Below are 16276 nucleotides of genomic sequence, written 5' to 3'. Positions count from 1 at the left end.
GACTCCGGCTGCTCCGCGACCCTGGGCGGCGGCGGCGGCGGGGTCCGGGCGGGCCTGGCTTCCCCCGGCGGCGGCTCCTCGTCCTCTTCCTCAGCGGCTGCTGTGCTTCGTGCGAGGCGGCGGCGGCGGAGGCCCCGGTGACGGTTCTCCTTCCTCCTCCTCGTCGGACGGCGGCCTGGAAGACGGAGGAGGAGGCGGAGATGGAGGAGGAGGAGGAGGAGGAGGCCTCCCCGGGGACTCGGGCGCGGAGTCGGGCGGCGGGCCCGTGACGGCTCTGGCGCCCCTCATGGTCCCCGAGAGGGTCCCGCACGTGCCGCTCATCGCCGTCGCCAGGAACCCCGTCTTCCCCCGCTTCATCAAGATCATCGAGGTAGGGCGGGGACGCATCGCAGAGCCCCTCCAGAGCACGGCTTCCCAACCTTTGTGGGGGGGGGGCATGCCCCACCTGAGCATCCTCATATGACTAATAATAATAATAATAATAATAGTTGGGATTTGATATCTCGCTTTATCACTACCCGAAGAAGTCTCAAATTGGCTCACATTCTCCTTTCCCTTCCTCCTCTGTGAGGTGAGAGGGGCTGAGAGACTTCAGAGAAGCGTGACTAGCCCCCCAAGGTCACCCAGCAGCTGCATGTGGAGGAGCGGAGACTCCTGATGTTTGGCATTGTGTGTGTGTGTGTGTGAAGCCTAAATCCCTGGAATTTTAGGATGTGACTCATAAACCGTCCGTCTGCTGGGATTTCACTGGGTTTCATCATCTCCTCCTTTGCCGCTCATTTCAAGAAAATAGAAGCACCGCTCCTTTGGTTCGAACTCTCAGCTGTTCTTTCGCTGTGGTTCCAGCTGAATGGCCTTTTGGATCCCTCCCAACTCTACTATTGTGTGATGCCACGATTTGCTGGCAGTGATGGCACTTTCGGCCTTGGTGTTTTCCAAAACTCAAGATTAGACACGTTGCCCTTTGAATTGCTTTTCCCCTTGAGAGGCCCAGAGCTTGCCAAGGCCACCTTTTCAAGGATTTGTTTGGTAGAGAGAGAGAGATTTGGGGGGGGGGGCTGTTCTGGTTTGGGCAGAAGCCACAGTTCAGCATCTCTTGTTTCCTTGAACTGTGATGGATGTGACAACTCACATTTTATATATGCTGGTAAGGAAGGGCAGAACTGAGAGAGAGGGCTGAATGTTCCTCAAGGGCCTTGTACAACCTTCCGGCGACCATCGTTTATCTGATTTCTACTCAAAATACGAGGAGCAAACCTTTATTCTAGTCAGGGTGGATTAAAATGTGTTTTTTTAAATAAAACAGTTTTTAAAAAATAAATAAATCGGATGTATATTTTTTAGGACCCACCTTACACCTGTGACTGCAAGGTGTTTTAAACTGTTCTTAGGGTTGCATTTTAATTGATGTAGCCCACTCCGGAACCTTAGGGTGAAGGGTGGGTAATCAATTTAATAATAATAATAATAATTAACCTTTTAGGTGAAAAACAAGAAGCTGGTTGAGTTGCTGCGGAGGAAAGTCAGCCTTGCTCAACCGTACGCTGGCGTCTTCCTCAAAAAGGACGACAGGTAAGCCCAGAGCTTTCACCCCAGTCATTCCTGGGGTCCCACTCGAGGAACGCCACCCATATATTGTGCTCCAAAGGCCAAATGCAGTTTTAAATCTCCCCTCCCCCGCATTTAATGTTTTGCTTTTCTTCACTTAAGGGGATGGGGTCAGCAGATCACTTGCTTTGCATGCAGAAAGTCTCAGGGTCTGTCCTGTAGGGGCATCGAAAGACCCCTGAGCCTGAAACCCTGGAGAGCCACTGTTGCCCCCCCCAAATAAAATAAATCTCTCTCTTCCTGCCATTCCGCTTTGACTCCGTCTCCAGCAACGAGTCGGACGTGGTGGAGAACCTGGACGAGATCTACCAGATGGGAACCTTTGTACAGATTCACGAGATGCAGGACCTTGGCGACCGGCTGAGGATGATCGTCATGGGGCACCGGAGGTAAAGCCCCCCCCCCCCCACGGGCCCCCCATCTCCTTCCTCATTGGCCTCCCCGCTGGCGAAGGGGAGGGTCGGGGAAAGAAGTGGCAAATGAGAAAGATGCAGACTGGCTGACGAGCACTTGCTATTGGGGAGTAATAGTTTTACTCCATTCTGCCCTTTCTCTTCTTCTTCTTCTTCTTCTTCTTCTTTAGCAATCCCTCGTAGCCAAGTATGATTGTCTTCCATAAACATGGTCTTAACAGTGAGTCCGTAAGTGACTGTGGAAACCAATTCTGGATCCCTACAACCTTCCACAGTGGGGACATAGGTTTCCAGGCGGGAATTGATCCCGGTGAGGGTTTGCCAAGTCTGCCTTCCTCTTAGGACGTTCCAGTTAGCACTCCGTTTAGCGAGTGTTCCAGTTTGCAAATGTTCTTTGGAACCTGAACGTCCAACACGGCTTCCGATCGGCTGCAGCAGCTTCTTGCAGCCAATCGGAAGCTGCGTCTTGGTTTCCAAACGGAACTTCCGGAACAGATTCAGTTCGACTTCTGAGGTACAACTGTAGTAATTTATCTCCTTGACATCTGGTGGGAGGGCGTTCCACAGGGCAGGTGCCACTACCGAGAAGGCCCTCTGCCTGGTTCCCTGTAACCTCGCTTCTCGCAGGGAGGGAACCGCCAGAAGGCCCTCGGAGCTGGACGATGGGGTTGGAGATGCTCCTTTAGGCATACAGGGCTTTAAAAGTCAGCACCAACACTTTGAATTGTGCTCAGAAACATGCCTGTGTGTGTGTTTGTGTGTGTGTGTATGAGAGAGAGAATGTGGATCCCTTTACTGAGCCTACCTCCCCACCCTCTGGGCCTGCAGGATTCGGATCAACAAACAGCTGGAGGTGGATCCCGAAGAGGCGGCTGAGGAGAGCAAGTCGAAGACCCGCCGGAAGCAGAAGCGGTCCAAGAGGGAGGCGGGCGAGCCGGCGGGGGACGTGGTGCTGGAGCCCCTCGAAGCCTCCCCGGGCGAGGTGCTCATGGTGGAAGTGGACAACGTGGCCCACGAGGAATTCCAGGTCACGGAAGAGGTCAAGGTGAGTGACCCGGCCGAAAGTCACCCCTTTGGAGTCGGCAAGGCGGCAGAGGTAATGCTGCCGTTCCTGGGCAGGTGCCAAGAGGCACCGGGGCATTCCGGTGAGTGGAAATGGAGGTTTGTTCCTGGGGGGGGGGCAGTCCCCTCTCCCATCCCACCCTCCAACCGTCCCTCCCGCTGTCTTCTTTCGCAGGCCCTGACGGCCGAAATTGTCAAGACCATCCGGGACATCATCGCACTGAACCCACTGTACAGGTGGGTTCGGAGAAGCCTTTCACGCCGCCCTCTTTGCCCCCTGGCCCTGCCTCCCCCCGGCACGTGGCCCCCCAGGAAGTGGCCCTACAGGCAATGTGGCCCTTGGGGGTTCTGCCCTTCACACGAGCCCCCGTTGAGGAGCTGCCTTGGAAAGCCGGCCGCAAACTGAATAGCAAGCTTCTCCCAGTCTGCTTTTGTCTTGGAACTTTTAAAAACTGTGTTTATATGTCAAACAGTCTGTAAATGTTCAGATTCCTACGGAATTTTTTTTTTGTTTTTAATTTTTCTTGCTGGAACCATCTTCTTTCAGAACTGTGTGGGGTTTTTTTTACCATTGCCACACGCCCTAGGTGGGTGAGGGATTTAGGAACGGAACGAATGAGTGTTGATTCCTTATATGGAGTTCATAACCTGCTGGGAGTTTTGTTAGGCAAACAAAACTCCTCTATCCTAGGGCCCAGTACACTTCCAATTACCTGGTCCGCCTTAGCAGGACAATATGCAGCTTCTGAAGTCCGCTGGAGTCCCAAGTCTAGCATGGAAAGTACAGTGGTCCCTTGGTTCCCAAACTTAATCCATTCCAGAAGTCCGTTCCCAAACCAAAGTGATATTTGGAGCTTTCCTTTTTGCTATTTTTTGGGGTTTTTTAATGTGACTTGTTCTTCACTTTATGGGACTGACTTGTGACTGCGGCTTGTGACTTTGTTTTTGTGACTGTGTGGAACCCAGTTCAGCTACTAATTGATTGATTGTGTGACTGCGGAAATGGATAAAAGCCCCCCATCCGAACAATGACTATCATCAGTGTACATAAGAAACAATAATAATTTTAATTTCTATCATCTACAATGCTGCCTTATTTATTTTATAGTACAGTACATTGATTCTTGCTTTCGTTTTATCGATCAGTGGTCTCGTTAGATAGTAAAATTCATGTTCAATTGCTGTCTTAGGGCTTGTTTTTAAAAGTCTGGAACGGATTAAACCGTTTTGCATTACTTTCTGTGGGAAAGTGCTCCTTGGTTTTGGAAGAGACTTCCGGAGCGGATTAAGTTTGAGAACCATGGTACCACTGTAAAGTTATTTTAAACATTTTTTTTCCAATTCATTATATATCATTTCCCAGAATTCCTTTATCATTTTGCAATTCCACCACATATGATGAAAGGTTCCCTCATATGAAACATCTCAGTCGAGCCCAGAAAGAAAGAAACTTCCCGCCAGTCTTTCTTTCTGGGAACGAAAGACTGTTCCTGGGCGGACAGTTGCGGGAAAGAGTCAGCCCTGCTCTTCTGACTGGCGCTCTTGTCCCGTCCTTGCAGGGAGTCCGTGCTTCAGATGATGCAGGCAGGGCAGAGGGTCGTCGACAACCCCATCTACCTGAGCGACATGGGGGCCGCGCTGACGGGGGCCGAGTCCCACGAGCTGCAGGACATCCTGGAAGAGACAAATGTAAGCGGGGAGGGACAACCAGCCCAGGCGGCCTGATGGGGCGTATCTCTCTAGATCAGCCATCTCCCAACCGGTCGACCACGATCCACAGGTAGATCACCTGGGTTTTCCAGGTCGATCGTGGGATTTAAAGAAGTGATCGTCTGGGTGTTCCCGCTCAATCGTTCTGCTATGTCCCATCACCGCTGTGAAAGTCTGTATTCTCTGCAGCGGCGGGCTGTTGGGTGAGTGATTTTCAGCATCCCCCCCCAAAAAGCTGAACAACTCTTGCCACTCCCCCCAACAGAAGCTTAACAATTCTGGTCAATCCTCCACAAAGAAAGCTCAACAACTCTGGTGATTCCCCCCTAAAAAAAGTTCAATATCTCTTGCCACTCTCCGCAACAGAAGCTTAACAATTCTGGTTAAACCCCCCCCCCTACCCAAAAGCCCGACAACTCTAGGCCATGGGCAGGCAAGCTAAGGCCTGGGGGCTGGATCCGGCTCAATTGCCTTCTAAATCCGGCCCGCGGACAGTCCAGGAATCAGCGTGTTTTTACATGAGTAGAATGTGTGCTTTTATTTAAAATGCATCTCTGGGTTATTTGGGCTGCTCTTTTGATTTCTGGCTCCAGATGTGCGGCACTATCGTTTTGCAAAGATAATTAATTTCATATAAAACACAGGACTGCTATAACAAGGATCCGAATGTGCTTGTGATTCATTCCAGCTATTGTTGTTTTTTTTTAACTAGTAACAACTTCATTTTATAATGATGCGTTTAAAATGCCGGGCATCTCCTTGAACCTTGGGAGAAAGGCAGGCTAGAAATATACAAATCAAGAATAGTCCCTGGGGCCGTGGAGCCTTCTTGGAAGTAACTCGCCCTCCCCTGAACCCCAAGGCTCTCCAGCCCCCTGAAAAGACACAGATGGGACTCTCTTTCCTTTCCTCCTAGATTCCCAAGCGCCTCTACAAAGCCCTCTCTCTGCTGAAGAAAGAGTATGAACTCAGCAAACTCCAGCAACGTCTTGGGCGGGAGGTGAGCAGAAGGTTTCCTTGGAGGTATTTTGGGGCAGAACGAGGCAACAACAACAACAATAAGAATAATTTATTTCTACCCCGCCCATCTGGCTGTGTTTCCCCAGCCACTCTGGGCGGCTTCCAACAAAAGATTAAAAATACATTAAAACATCAGTCATTAAAGACGTCCCTAAACAGGGCTTCCTTCAGATGTCTTCTAAAAGTCGGATAGTTATTTCCTTGACATCTGATGGGAGCACATTCCACAGGGCGGGCGCCACCACCGAGAAGGCCCTCTGCCTGGTTCCCTGTAACCTCACTTCTTGCAGGGAGGGAACTGCCAGAAGGCCCTCGGGAGATGGACCCCGGTGCCCGGGCTGAGCGTTGGGGGTGGAGACGCTCCTTCAGGTCTACTGAGCCGAGGCCATTTAGGGCTTTGAAGGTCTGCACCAACACTTTGAATTGTGCTCAGAAACGTCCTGGCAGCCAATGTAGGTCTTTCAGGACGGGTGTTATATGGTCTCGGCGGCCGCTCCCAGTCCCCAGTCTAGCTGCCGCATTCTGGATTAGTTGCAGTTTCCGGGTCACCTTTATAGGTAGCCCCATGTAGAGCGCATGGCAGTAGTCCAAGCGGGAGATAACCAGAGCATGCACCACTCTGGCCAGACACTCTGCGGGCAGGGAGGGTCTCATCCTGCGTCCCAGATGGAGCCGCCCTGGACACAGAACTGACCTGCGCCTCCATGGACAGCTGTGGGTCCAAAATGACCCCCAGGCTGCGCGCCTGGTCCTTCGGGGGCACAGTCAGGGTGGCCTGCTCCCGCCAACGCCCCTCCGCCGCTCTCCCATGTCTCCCCTGCCGGCAGGTGGAGGAGAAGATCAAGCAGACCCACCGCAAGTACCTCCTGCACGAGCAGCTGAAGATCATCAAGAAGGAGCTGGGCTTGGAGAAGGAGGACAAGGACGCCATCGAGGAGAAGTTCCGCGAGCGGCTGAAGGACCTGGTGGTCCCCAAGCACGTCATGGAGGTCATCGACGAGGAGCTGAACAAGCTCGGCCTGCTGGACAACCACTCGTCCGAGTTCAGGTGAGTCGGGCGGGGGCTTCAAGCCAACACCCTGCGGCATCGGAGGGGAGGAGGGACTTCCTGCTCTGACGCGGCTGCCCCGGCCCTGCCGCCTCTCCCCTCCTCCAGCGTCACGCGGAACTACCTGGACTGGCTGACCTCCATCCCGTGGGGAAAGTGCAGCGAGGAGAACCTGGATCTGGCCAGGGCCCAGGCCGTCTTGGAGGAGGATCACTACGGCATGGACGACGTCAAGAAGAGGGTTCTGGTAAGGACACACACGCCGCCGGGGGTCTCTCCGCCTCCGAGGTGGGGCGGCGCGGAAACGCAGGTCGCGTTTTCCCCAAGCGCTGAACCGCGGTTAGGTAGGAACCATGGTTTGCTCCTTTCTTTTTTTAAGAGCAACGGACAGAAGATTGGTGTTTTTGTTATTGTTTATTGAATTTATATACTGCCCTCTAAACCGCGGTTAGGTATGAACCATGGTTTGCTCCCTTCTTCTTTTTAAGAGCAACCGACAGAAGATTGGTGTTTTTGTTATTATTTATTGAATTTATATACTGCCATCTAAACCGCGGTTAGGTATGAACCATGGTTTGCTCCCTTCTTCTTTTTAAGAGCAACCGACAGAAGATTGGTGTTTTTGTTATTATTTATTGAATTTATATACTGCCATCTAAACCGCGGTTAGGTATGAACCATGGTTTGCTCCCTTCTTCTTTTTAAGAGCAACCGACAGAAGATTGGTGTTTTTGTTATTATTTATTGAATTTATATACTGCCATCTAAACCGCGGTTAGGCATGAACCATGGTTTGCTCCCTTCCTTACTATTAAGAGCAACGGACAGAAGGCATGTACAAGCTCGCAACTCGTGAACAGCGGGGTCTTAGCATATTATTAAAAGGAAGAGCCGCCAGGGGCTCCTGAGAGGAATAACGACCTAGGAATGTGATAAAGAAATAAACTCATTTTCTTAAAAGGGGAAATAGTCTGTAAGCATAGTTGTGTAATGTATAAAGCGGTTTGAATGTTTAAAAAATATATGCAGTATATCACAAGTTTAATGTTTTAGTAGCTGGAAAATTGGGTAAAGGGATCTGGAATGTAAAGATGATTTGGTTCCTTCAAAGAACCAGAAGAGGGGCTGGAGAGAAGTTGGTGGTGGGGGGAATGTTTTATTTTTGGTTATGTTTTAATGTTAATGAGAAATGGGGGGGATAATTTGGTATTGATACAATGTGGCATATATTGGATTTTTTTTTTTAAATTGAAAACTAATAAAAAGTATTTAACAACAACAAGAAGAAATAAACTTGTTTTCTTTGCTGTCTCTCTGACCCACCTCTGTCCCTGCCGCTGCCCAGGAATTCATTGCGGTCAGCCAGCTGCGAGGCTCCACTCAGGGCAAGATCCTCTGCTTCTTTGGGCCCCCCGGCGTGGGCAAGACCAGCATCGCCCGCTCCATCGCCCGGGCCTTGAACCGCGAGTATTTCCGCTTCAGCGTCGGAGGGATGACGGACGTGGCCGAGATCAAGGGGCACAGGTGGGGCGGCCATCGGTCGCAGCCGCTTTAGACTAGATCAGCCTTTCTCAGCCTTGGGTCCCCAGGTGTTGTTGGACTACAACTCCCATCATCCCTGACCACTGGTCCTGCTAGCTAGGGGTGATGGGAGTTGTAGTCCAACAACACCTGGGGACCCAAGGCTGAGAATGGCTGGAGTAGAGGATGCCCTGGGGCTCCCTGGTTCCAACTCTGCGGCCCTGTGCTTCTCACGCAGGCGGACGTACGTGGGGGCCATGCCAGGAAAGATCATCCAGTGCCTGAAGAAGACCAAGACGGAGAACCCCCTCATTCTGATCGACGAGGTAACGGGGCCTTGCGTGCATCTGCTCCGGGCTCTTACTCATTGATTGATTGATTTGACTGATTTGATTGATTTGTCGGGAGGTTTTTAGTGAGTGATTTTTTCATGTATTTTTGATTGTTTGTTGGAAGCAGCCCAGAGTGACTGGGGAAACCCAGCCAGATGGGCGGGGTATAAATAAATTACTATTGTTATTATTATTATTCCGCCCCCCATCGTCCAGCCCGGACACCGGGGTCCCTCTCCCGAGGGCCTTCTGGCGGTTCCCTCCCAGCGAGAAGCGAAGGTTCCAGGGAACCAGGCAGAGAGGGCCTTCTCGGTGGTGGTACCATCCCTGTGGAACGCCCTCCCACAAGATGCCAAGGAGATAAATAACTCTCTGACTTTTAGAAGACATCTGAAGGCATCCCTGTTGAGGGAACTTTTTAATGTTGTTGTTGTTGGCATCCAGATGAGTGGGGTATAAATAAGAAATTAATATTATTATCTCCTCTGGGCTCAATTGATTGATTGACTGACTGACTGACTGACTGATTGACTTGTGAACAAGAACAACAACAAGAATAACTCCAGAAAACAATAACTCGCCCTCCCCACCAACGCATTTGAAAGGTTATATACAGGACAGGCTTCCTCAACCCTCCAGATGTTTTGAGACTACATTTCCCATCATCCCTGACCACTGGTCCTGCTAGCTAGGGGTGATGGGAGTTGTAGACCAAAAACACCTGGAGGGCCGAGGTTGAGGAAGCCTGATATAGGATGTTAGTCAGCTCAAGGCCTGGTTAAAGAGCAACAGTTTTGCCTCGTGCAACAAAGGCCCCAAGTGACCCTGGGTGGGCGAGAGCGTTCCACAAACGCGGGGCCGCCACAGAAAAGGCCCCGCTCCTGCGTTGCCATCCTTGGGGGGGCCTGCTCTTCCCTGGCACTGACGCAGCTCCTGTGCCGCAGGTGGACAAGATTGGCAGGGGCTATCAAGGGGACCCTTCCTCCGCGCTCCTCGAGCTGCTGGACCCCGAGCAGAACGCCAACTTCCTGGACCACTACCTGGACGTCCCGGTCGACCTCTCCAAGGTACGTTCCCTACCCCCCCCCCCCCACGGCTGGTCTCCCTGGACCCTTGTTAGTGGGGTGTGTGTTTGACTGGGCCCTCCAGTGGCCAGCAGGGTCAGTGGTTGGGGGGAGAGAGCCCGGGGTCCAGAAACTCCTGGAGGGTTACTGATCCGCCATCGTGAAGCTGGAGAACATCTGTGGGTGATTGGTGTTGTGATGGACTGATCATATTTCTACAGGCCGCTTTTCGTCTTTTAAAAACGTTTTACCCAATTTCCAGAAATTCTACCTGCAATTCCAGTACAATTTTTTTAAAAAAATTACCAATTTCCCACCTTGTTTTCCACGACGTTTCTCTTAAACCCCCCCCCCCAATTGTCACAGCCCTTCTTCCCACTTTTTAATTCAAAATCGTAACACCACCATCTCTAAATCTTCCTGCTCGAATCCTGCTCACGGATGCTTCATATTGTGGTATTTATTCAAATAACCTGAATAATTTTTTTTTCCAGAGAGAGAGAGAGAGAAAATGGTCATTAGATTTTCTTATTTGGGCTGTCAGAGTTGACATAGTCTGTAATATTGGTTATCCATTCTGCTCTTTTTTGTTTTTCCATTTCTGGAATACACACATAAGAAACTTACCCATTTTTGGCGGGGGGGGGGGGGATTTCTTTCCCTGTAATCCCATGCACATGAGTCGCAATGCGGCCAGGACTGGGCGCCACTTCTCTGCGCCCGCAAGGCCAGAGTGGCTCAGGGTCTGGATTTGTGGGTCTGCCAAGGTGGCCAGGCCCAACCGCGCTCTCCACCTCGTGTGCCCCCCCCACCCCAGGTGCTGTTCATTTGCACGGCCAACGTGACAGAGACGATCCCGGAGCCCCTGCGGGACAGGATGGAGATGATCAACATCTCGGGGTACGTGGCGCAGGAGAAGCTGGCCATCGCGGAGGTGAGCCTTGGACACAGCAGCAACCCTGATCTCCCCCCTCTGGGAGAGCTCAGGCTACCCCCTCTCAAACCCTGAAAGCCCCGGCCAAGCAAACCCTGTCTTTTGCGGAAAGGCGGTTTCGTCTGATGGGTTTAGGGAGAACGAGCAGCGAAATGCCCCTTTTAGCGGGCACCAGCCTTAAGTCTGCCGCTGGGTTTAGCTTCTTGCGGCTCCTAAGAATCGGGCTTCTATAGAAAATGGTAGAATTGGAAGGGACCCCCAGGGCCCATCTAGTCCAACCCCCTGCAATGTAGGAATCTCAACACGGGGTGGGGGGGGGGGAGAAAGCCCCAGAGTCTGGGCATTCAGCACAACTCACTCTGGGAGGGAGGAAAAATGAGATTTCAATGAGGACTACATCCCCCAGGCACTGTTTATATGATTGGGCGTTCCTTTATGACATATACCATACTTTTCTGTGTATAAGCAGAGTTATTTTTCTGATGAATCAATGTAAAAAAATTGTGGTCGTCCTACACATGGGCAGTGCAGAATGGGGATGGGAGATTTGTTGCTGCCATGAGTAGGAGATTGTCGTTGGCTTATGCAGTGTCAGACAGTTGGGTGAGCAATTTTCTGCCTCCCCCCCCCTAAAAAAGCAATCACCCCCCCCCTTTTCTAAATTTTGAGTCCCCCCGAATAGGGTGCATCTTATACATGGGAGTGTGTTATACATGAAAAATATGGTATGTTATATAGAGTTGTGTGTCATTTGTGGGGGGTCCTGATCCCATCTCTCTTTCCCTCCCCCAGAGGTACCTGGTCCCCCAGGCCCGGGTCCTTTGTGGTCTGGATGAGGCCAAGACCAGCATCACCCAAGATGTCCTGACTGTCCTCATTAAGCAATACTGCCGGGAGAGTGGGGTGAGGAACCTGCAGAAACAGGTGGAGAAGGTGAGAGAGGACCCCCTCTTTTGTTGTTGTGGAAGGGGGGGAGAACTGAGGCATTGTCCACCTCCCCACCCCCCAAAACAAGGGCTCCAACCCACATCCCATTTGCTGGCTCAGGTGCTGCGGAAATCTGCATACAAGATTGTCAGCGGGGAGGCAGAGAAGGTGGAGGTGACCCCCGAAAATCTCCAGGATTTTGTGGGGAAGCCCATCTTCACGGTGGACCGGATGTACGATGTGACCCCCCCTGGGGTGGTGATGGGGCTGGCCTGGACCGCCATGGGTGAGACTCGGACACTCCTTCTCTCTCTATCTCCCTCTCTTCTCTCTGTAATAATTTTTATTAGTTTTCAATTACAATAATCCAATTATAGCCTCATTATATCAGTGTCACAATTGCAATACAATTCCCAATACAGTGGTACCTTGGTTCTCAAACGCCGAAAACCCGGAAGTCTGTTCCAAAACCAAAGCGTCCCAAAACCAAGGCGTGTTTCCCATAGAAAGTCATGTAAAACGGATTAATCCATGGGTAGGCAAACTAAGGCCGGGGAGCCAGATCCGACCCAATCGCCTTCTCAATCCGGCCTGTGGACAGTCTGGGAATCAGCCTGTTTTTACATGAGTAGAATGTGTGCTTTTATTTAAAATGCATCTCTTGAGTTATTTGTGGGGCATAGGAATTCATTCATTTTTCCTCCCCCTAAAAAAAATATAGTCCGGAACCCCACAAGGTCTGAGGGACAGTGGACTGGCCCCCTGCTGAAAAAGTTTGCTGACCGCTGGATTAATCTGTTCCATACTTTTAAAAACAACCCCTAAAACAGCAGTTGAACAAGAATTTTACTATCTAACGAGACCATTGAGCCATAAAATGAAAGCAATAATTAGTGTACCGTACTAAAAAATAAATAAGACAGTATTGTAGATGATAAAATGAAAATTAAACTTTTTTCCTAGCTGCACTGATGTCAGTCATTGTTCGGATGGGGGGCTTTTATCCATTTCCGCAGTCACACAATCAATCCACCAGTAGCTGAACCGGGTTCCACAAAGTCAAAAAAACAAATGAACCGAAAAAGCCTCAAAAAGAAAAACGCAAAATAAATAGCAAAAATAAAAGTGCCAAACTTAATCCGTTTGACTTCCGAAATGTTCGGAAAACAAGGCGCAGCTTCTGATTGGTGCAGGGGCCCCAGAAACAATAGCCAACAGCTGCAGCGGACGTTTGGCTTCCGAACAACATTCAGAAACTGGAACACTCACTTCCGGGTTTTTGGCGTTTGGGAACCAAGGTCCCACTGTATGTCTGGCCTCTTTTCCCACTCCCAGGCGGCTCCACCCTGTTTATTGAGACCTCCCTCCGCCGCCCCAAGGACCGAGAGAGCAAGGACGGCTCCCTGGAGGTCACAGGGCAGCTGGGTGACGTCATGAAGGAGAGCGCCAAGATCGCCTACACCTTCGCCCGGGCCTTCCTGATGCAGAGGGATCCCGGCAACGACTTCCTGGTGGCGTCTCACCTCCACCTGCACGTCCCGGAGGTAAGAACCAGGCAGGATGTGGCACTGCGCAGGGATCCCTTATTCTTCTCCCACCGCAAACAAACAGTCATTAAGCTTTCTAGTCCTCACTGAGCACTTTTTTGCTGGTGGTGCCGAAGTTTCTTTTTGCCCTCTCAAGCTTAGGAGTCAGGCCCGTAGGAAACGATAGAGCTGTAATGGAGCAAAGCTTAATAACAACAACAACAACAACAACAACAACAACAACAACAACAACAACAACAATAATAATAATAATATTTATACCCTGCCCATCTGGCTGGGTTTCCCCAGCCACTCTGGATCGACTCCCAACAGAGGACTAAAAACAGAATAAAATTTCAACCATTAAAAACTTTCCCAAACAGGGCCGCTTTCAGATGTTTATTTCCTTGACATCTGATGGGAGGGCGCCACCACCGAGAAGGCCCTCTGCCTGGTTCCCTGTAACCTCACTTCTCACAGGGAGGGAACCGCCACAAGGCCCTCGGAGCTAGACCTCATTGTCTGGGGTGGAGATGCTCCTTCAGGTATACTGGGCCCTTTGAGGCCATTTAGAGCTTTCAAAGCACCAACCCTTTGAATTGTGCTGGGGAACGTCCTGAGAGCCAATGGGGGTCTTTCAGGACTGGCGTTATATGGTCCCGGAGGCCTCTCCCAGTCTTCAGTCTAGCATGCAGCACTCTTGGTTTGAAAGCGGCAAGATTCCCCCACCCTCTCCGTCTTTATTATTATTATTGGGTGCCTGGTCTCTGATCTGCGCAGACTAAGCCTTGCTTCTCCCTCTCCCTCTCTGTGCGTAGGGAGCCACCCCAAAGGATGGGCCCAGCGCCGGGTGCACAATCGTGACGGCCTTGCTGTCCCTGGCATTGGGGCAGCCCGCGAGGCAGAACGTGGCCATGACCGGGGAGGTGTCTCTGACGGGCAAGATCCTTCCCGTCGGAGGGATCAAGGAGAAGACCATTGCGGTAAGGCGGGCAGCAGAGCCACCTCCCTCCCTCCTCCTGTGGCCACAGCAGGGCTTCCAGGCAGGGATCGGGGGACTGATCCTGCTCATCGACTCTGCCAAATGTTCTCCATTCTGCGTACCTGTAGCATTTGTCTATTAGGCTGCTATTTCTATGGTAGCCTTGGGAAGGGACCCTGAGGGTCATCTATTCCAACCCCCTGCAATGCAGGAATCTTTTTGCCCAACACGGGGCTGGAACCCACAGCTACCGAATGAGCTGGAGCCAACAGGACCTCCGATGCCCTTTTAAAATGTGGTTGTTTTTTTTTGGGAGGGGGCTATTGGGTTGTTGTTTTTATTTTTATGAGGTATTTTGTGGTTTTATATCTTGATTTTATTCTGTGAACTGCCCTGAGAGCCCTAGGTATAGGGCGTTAGGTAAATTCAATAAATGATAGTAAGTTGGTTCCTGCCCTGCCCCATTTTACAGATTAAAACGTGTGTTTTAATCTGGTTTTTAGCTTGCTGTCGATTTTGATTATTTTTCAGCGTGTTTAAAATACAGTGGTACCTTGGTTTACGAACTTAATCCGTTCCGGAAGTCCGTTCTTAAACCAAGGTGTGCTTTCCCATAGCAGCGGGGGACTCAATTTACACTCAACAGGAAGCGGAACATGTTCTGCTTCCAAGGCAAAGTTCACAAACCAAAACACCTACTTCCGGGGTTTGCAGCGTTCTTAATCCAAGTTGTTCATAAACTAAGCTTTTCTTAAACCAAGGTACCACTATAGCTAACTACCGATTTCCTTGATTTTATTCTTTTGCAACCCGCTCGGAGGTTTTGGGTCGTCACCATTTCCTACAACCAAGCGGCGTAAACATTTTTGTGAACTAGCGGAGAGCTCAATCCATGTTAACCGCGTCTGTCTCGACCCCCTCCTAGGCCAAGCGAGCCGGCGTCTCCTGCATGATCCTGCCTCTGGAGAACAAGAAGGACTACTGCGACCTTGCGGACTTCATCACGGAAGGACTGGAAGTGCATTTTGTCGAGCACTACAATGAGATCTTTGACATTGTTTTCCCAAAGCGCGATTCCCAGGGAGGAGAGTGAGCGCCTGGGCTCTCACTGCCTTTGTTCCTCCTCACGCCGCCGTGTCTGAGCTCCGGCCCCGGGTACAGGTCCAAGAGATGGGCTGCCCTCCAATTATGCCTCTGCTGCCACGAGATGTGCTGCACACCAAATGATGTGAATTATGAACCAATTAAAAAGCCTTTCAGCGAAATTTCCGACGCTAAGGGAAGTCCTGTGGAATGTGTTGAAATGTCCCAGTCTTGGCAAAGGGCGGTGAGGCATGTTTTGTTCGAGCGAAGCCAATTCCATAACTGCTCCTCCTGTTCTACTCATAAGAGGGTATCCGCAATGATCTTGCAAACATGGCAGGCGGTAGACGCAAGCGGGGAAGAGTTGCCGCAGTCCCTGCCAGTTAAGAAATTGCGCATTGCACGAAGAAAGCAGCTAGAGAGAAGTTGGCAGGATAAGGCTACACAGTGGAACCTCGGTTGTTGAACGTAATCTGTTCTGGAAGACCGTGCGTTAACCGAGGCGCAATCGCTGTTCAGAAAAATACATTGGGGAAAAAATGGAGAAGCGTGCCTTGGAATCCGTTTGACTTCCCAAAATTGTTTGAAAATAGAAGTGTTCACTTCTGGGCTGTTGGCGTTTGGAATTGTTCAGCTTCCGACAACCGAGGTTCCACCGTATAAAGGTTTCTGGGAGTCACAAGTGAGCCAGAGTTGCTGCTGCTGCCGTTTTCCTTTGGGGGTGTTCGGCCTCTCAAAGCCTCCCCCCCCCGCCTTAGACTCCCTTTCCTGCCATGCCCACCTGGCTTTTTGTGGCTGGCATGACCCGTTTTGAAGCAGAAGTGTGTCCCCGTTTCTCTCCCGAGGCGGAAGCAACACCCCACCTTCCGTGTTGCGCAGGTCTGGGTGATACTGCCTAGGGTTTAACTCCCTCCCAAGCAGCCTGATCAAAATCGGGTTTCAACCCCCAGGAAACGGCACCCTATCTCCCCACAAAATACGGTTAAAGGCTGGGGTGGGAAATGCTACGTACCAAGCATAGAAACGGAGCAGTCTTTCTTACAAGG

General features: G+C 50.9%; 1 protein-coding gene across 1 annotated transcript; it reads left to right on the top strand.

Moving 5' to 3' along the window:
- The first annotated feature begins 243 nt into the window (after positions 1-243).
- LONP1 (lon peptidase 1, mitochondrial) lies at positions 244-15422 on the top strand. The gene is made up of 18 exons (XM_033136525.1): positions 244-370; positions 1484-1572; positions 1878-1997; positions 2850-3066; positions 3259-3320; positions 4643-4772; positions 5710-5793; positions 6641-6861; positions 6970-7108; positions 8207-8385; positions 8621-8708; positions 9659-9781; positions 10596-10712; positions 11505-11645; positions 11760-11925; positions 12975-13183; positions 13984-14148; positions 15073-15422. The coding sequence occupies exons 1-18, from the start codon at positions 287-289 to the stop codon at positions 15238-15240; spliced, it is 2502 nt and encodes an 833-aa protein (XP_032992416.1). The 5' UTR covers positions 244-286; the 3' UTR covers positions 15241-15422.
- Positions 15423-16276: the final 854 nt, after the last annotated feature.

This window comes from Lacerta agilis, chromosome 18 (genome assembly GCF_009819535.1).
Source record: "Lacerta agilis isolate rLacAgi1 chromosome 18, rLacAgi1.pri, whole genome shotgun sequence".
NCBI classification, from domain to species: domain Eukaryota; kingdom Metazoa; phylum Chordata; class Lepidosauria; order Squamata; family Lacertidae; genus Lacerta; species Lacerta agilis.
This window is presented reverse-complemented; position numbering and strand designations above follow the sequence as displayed.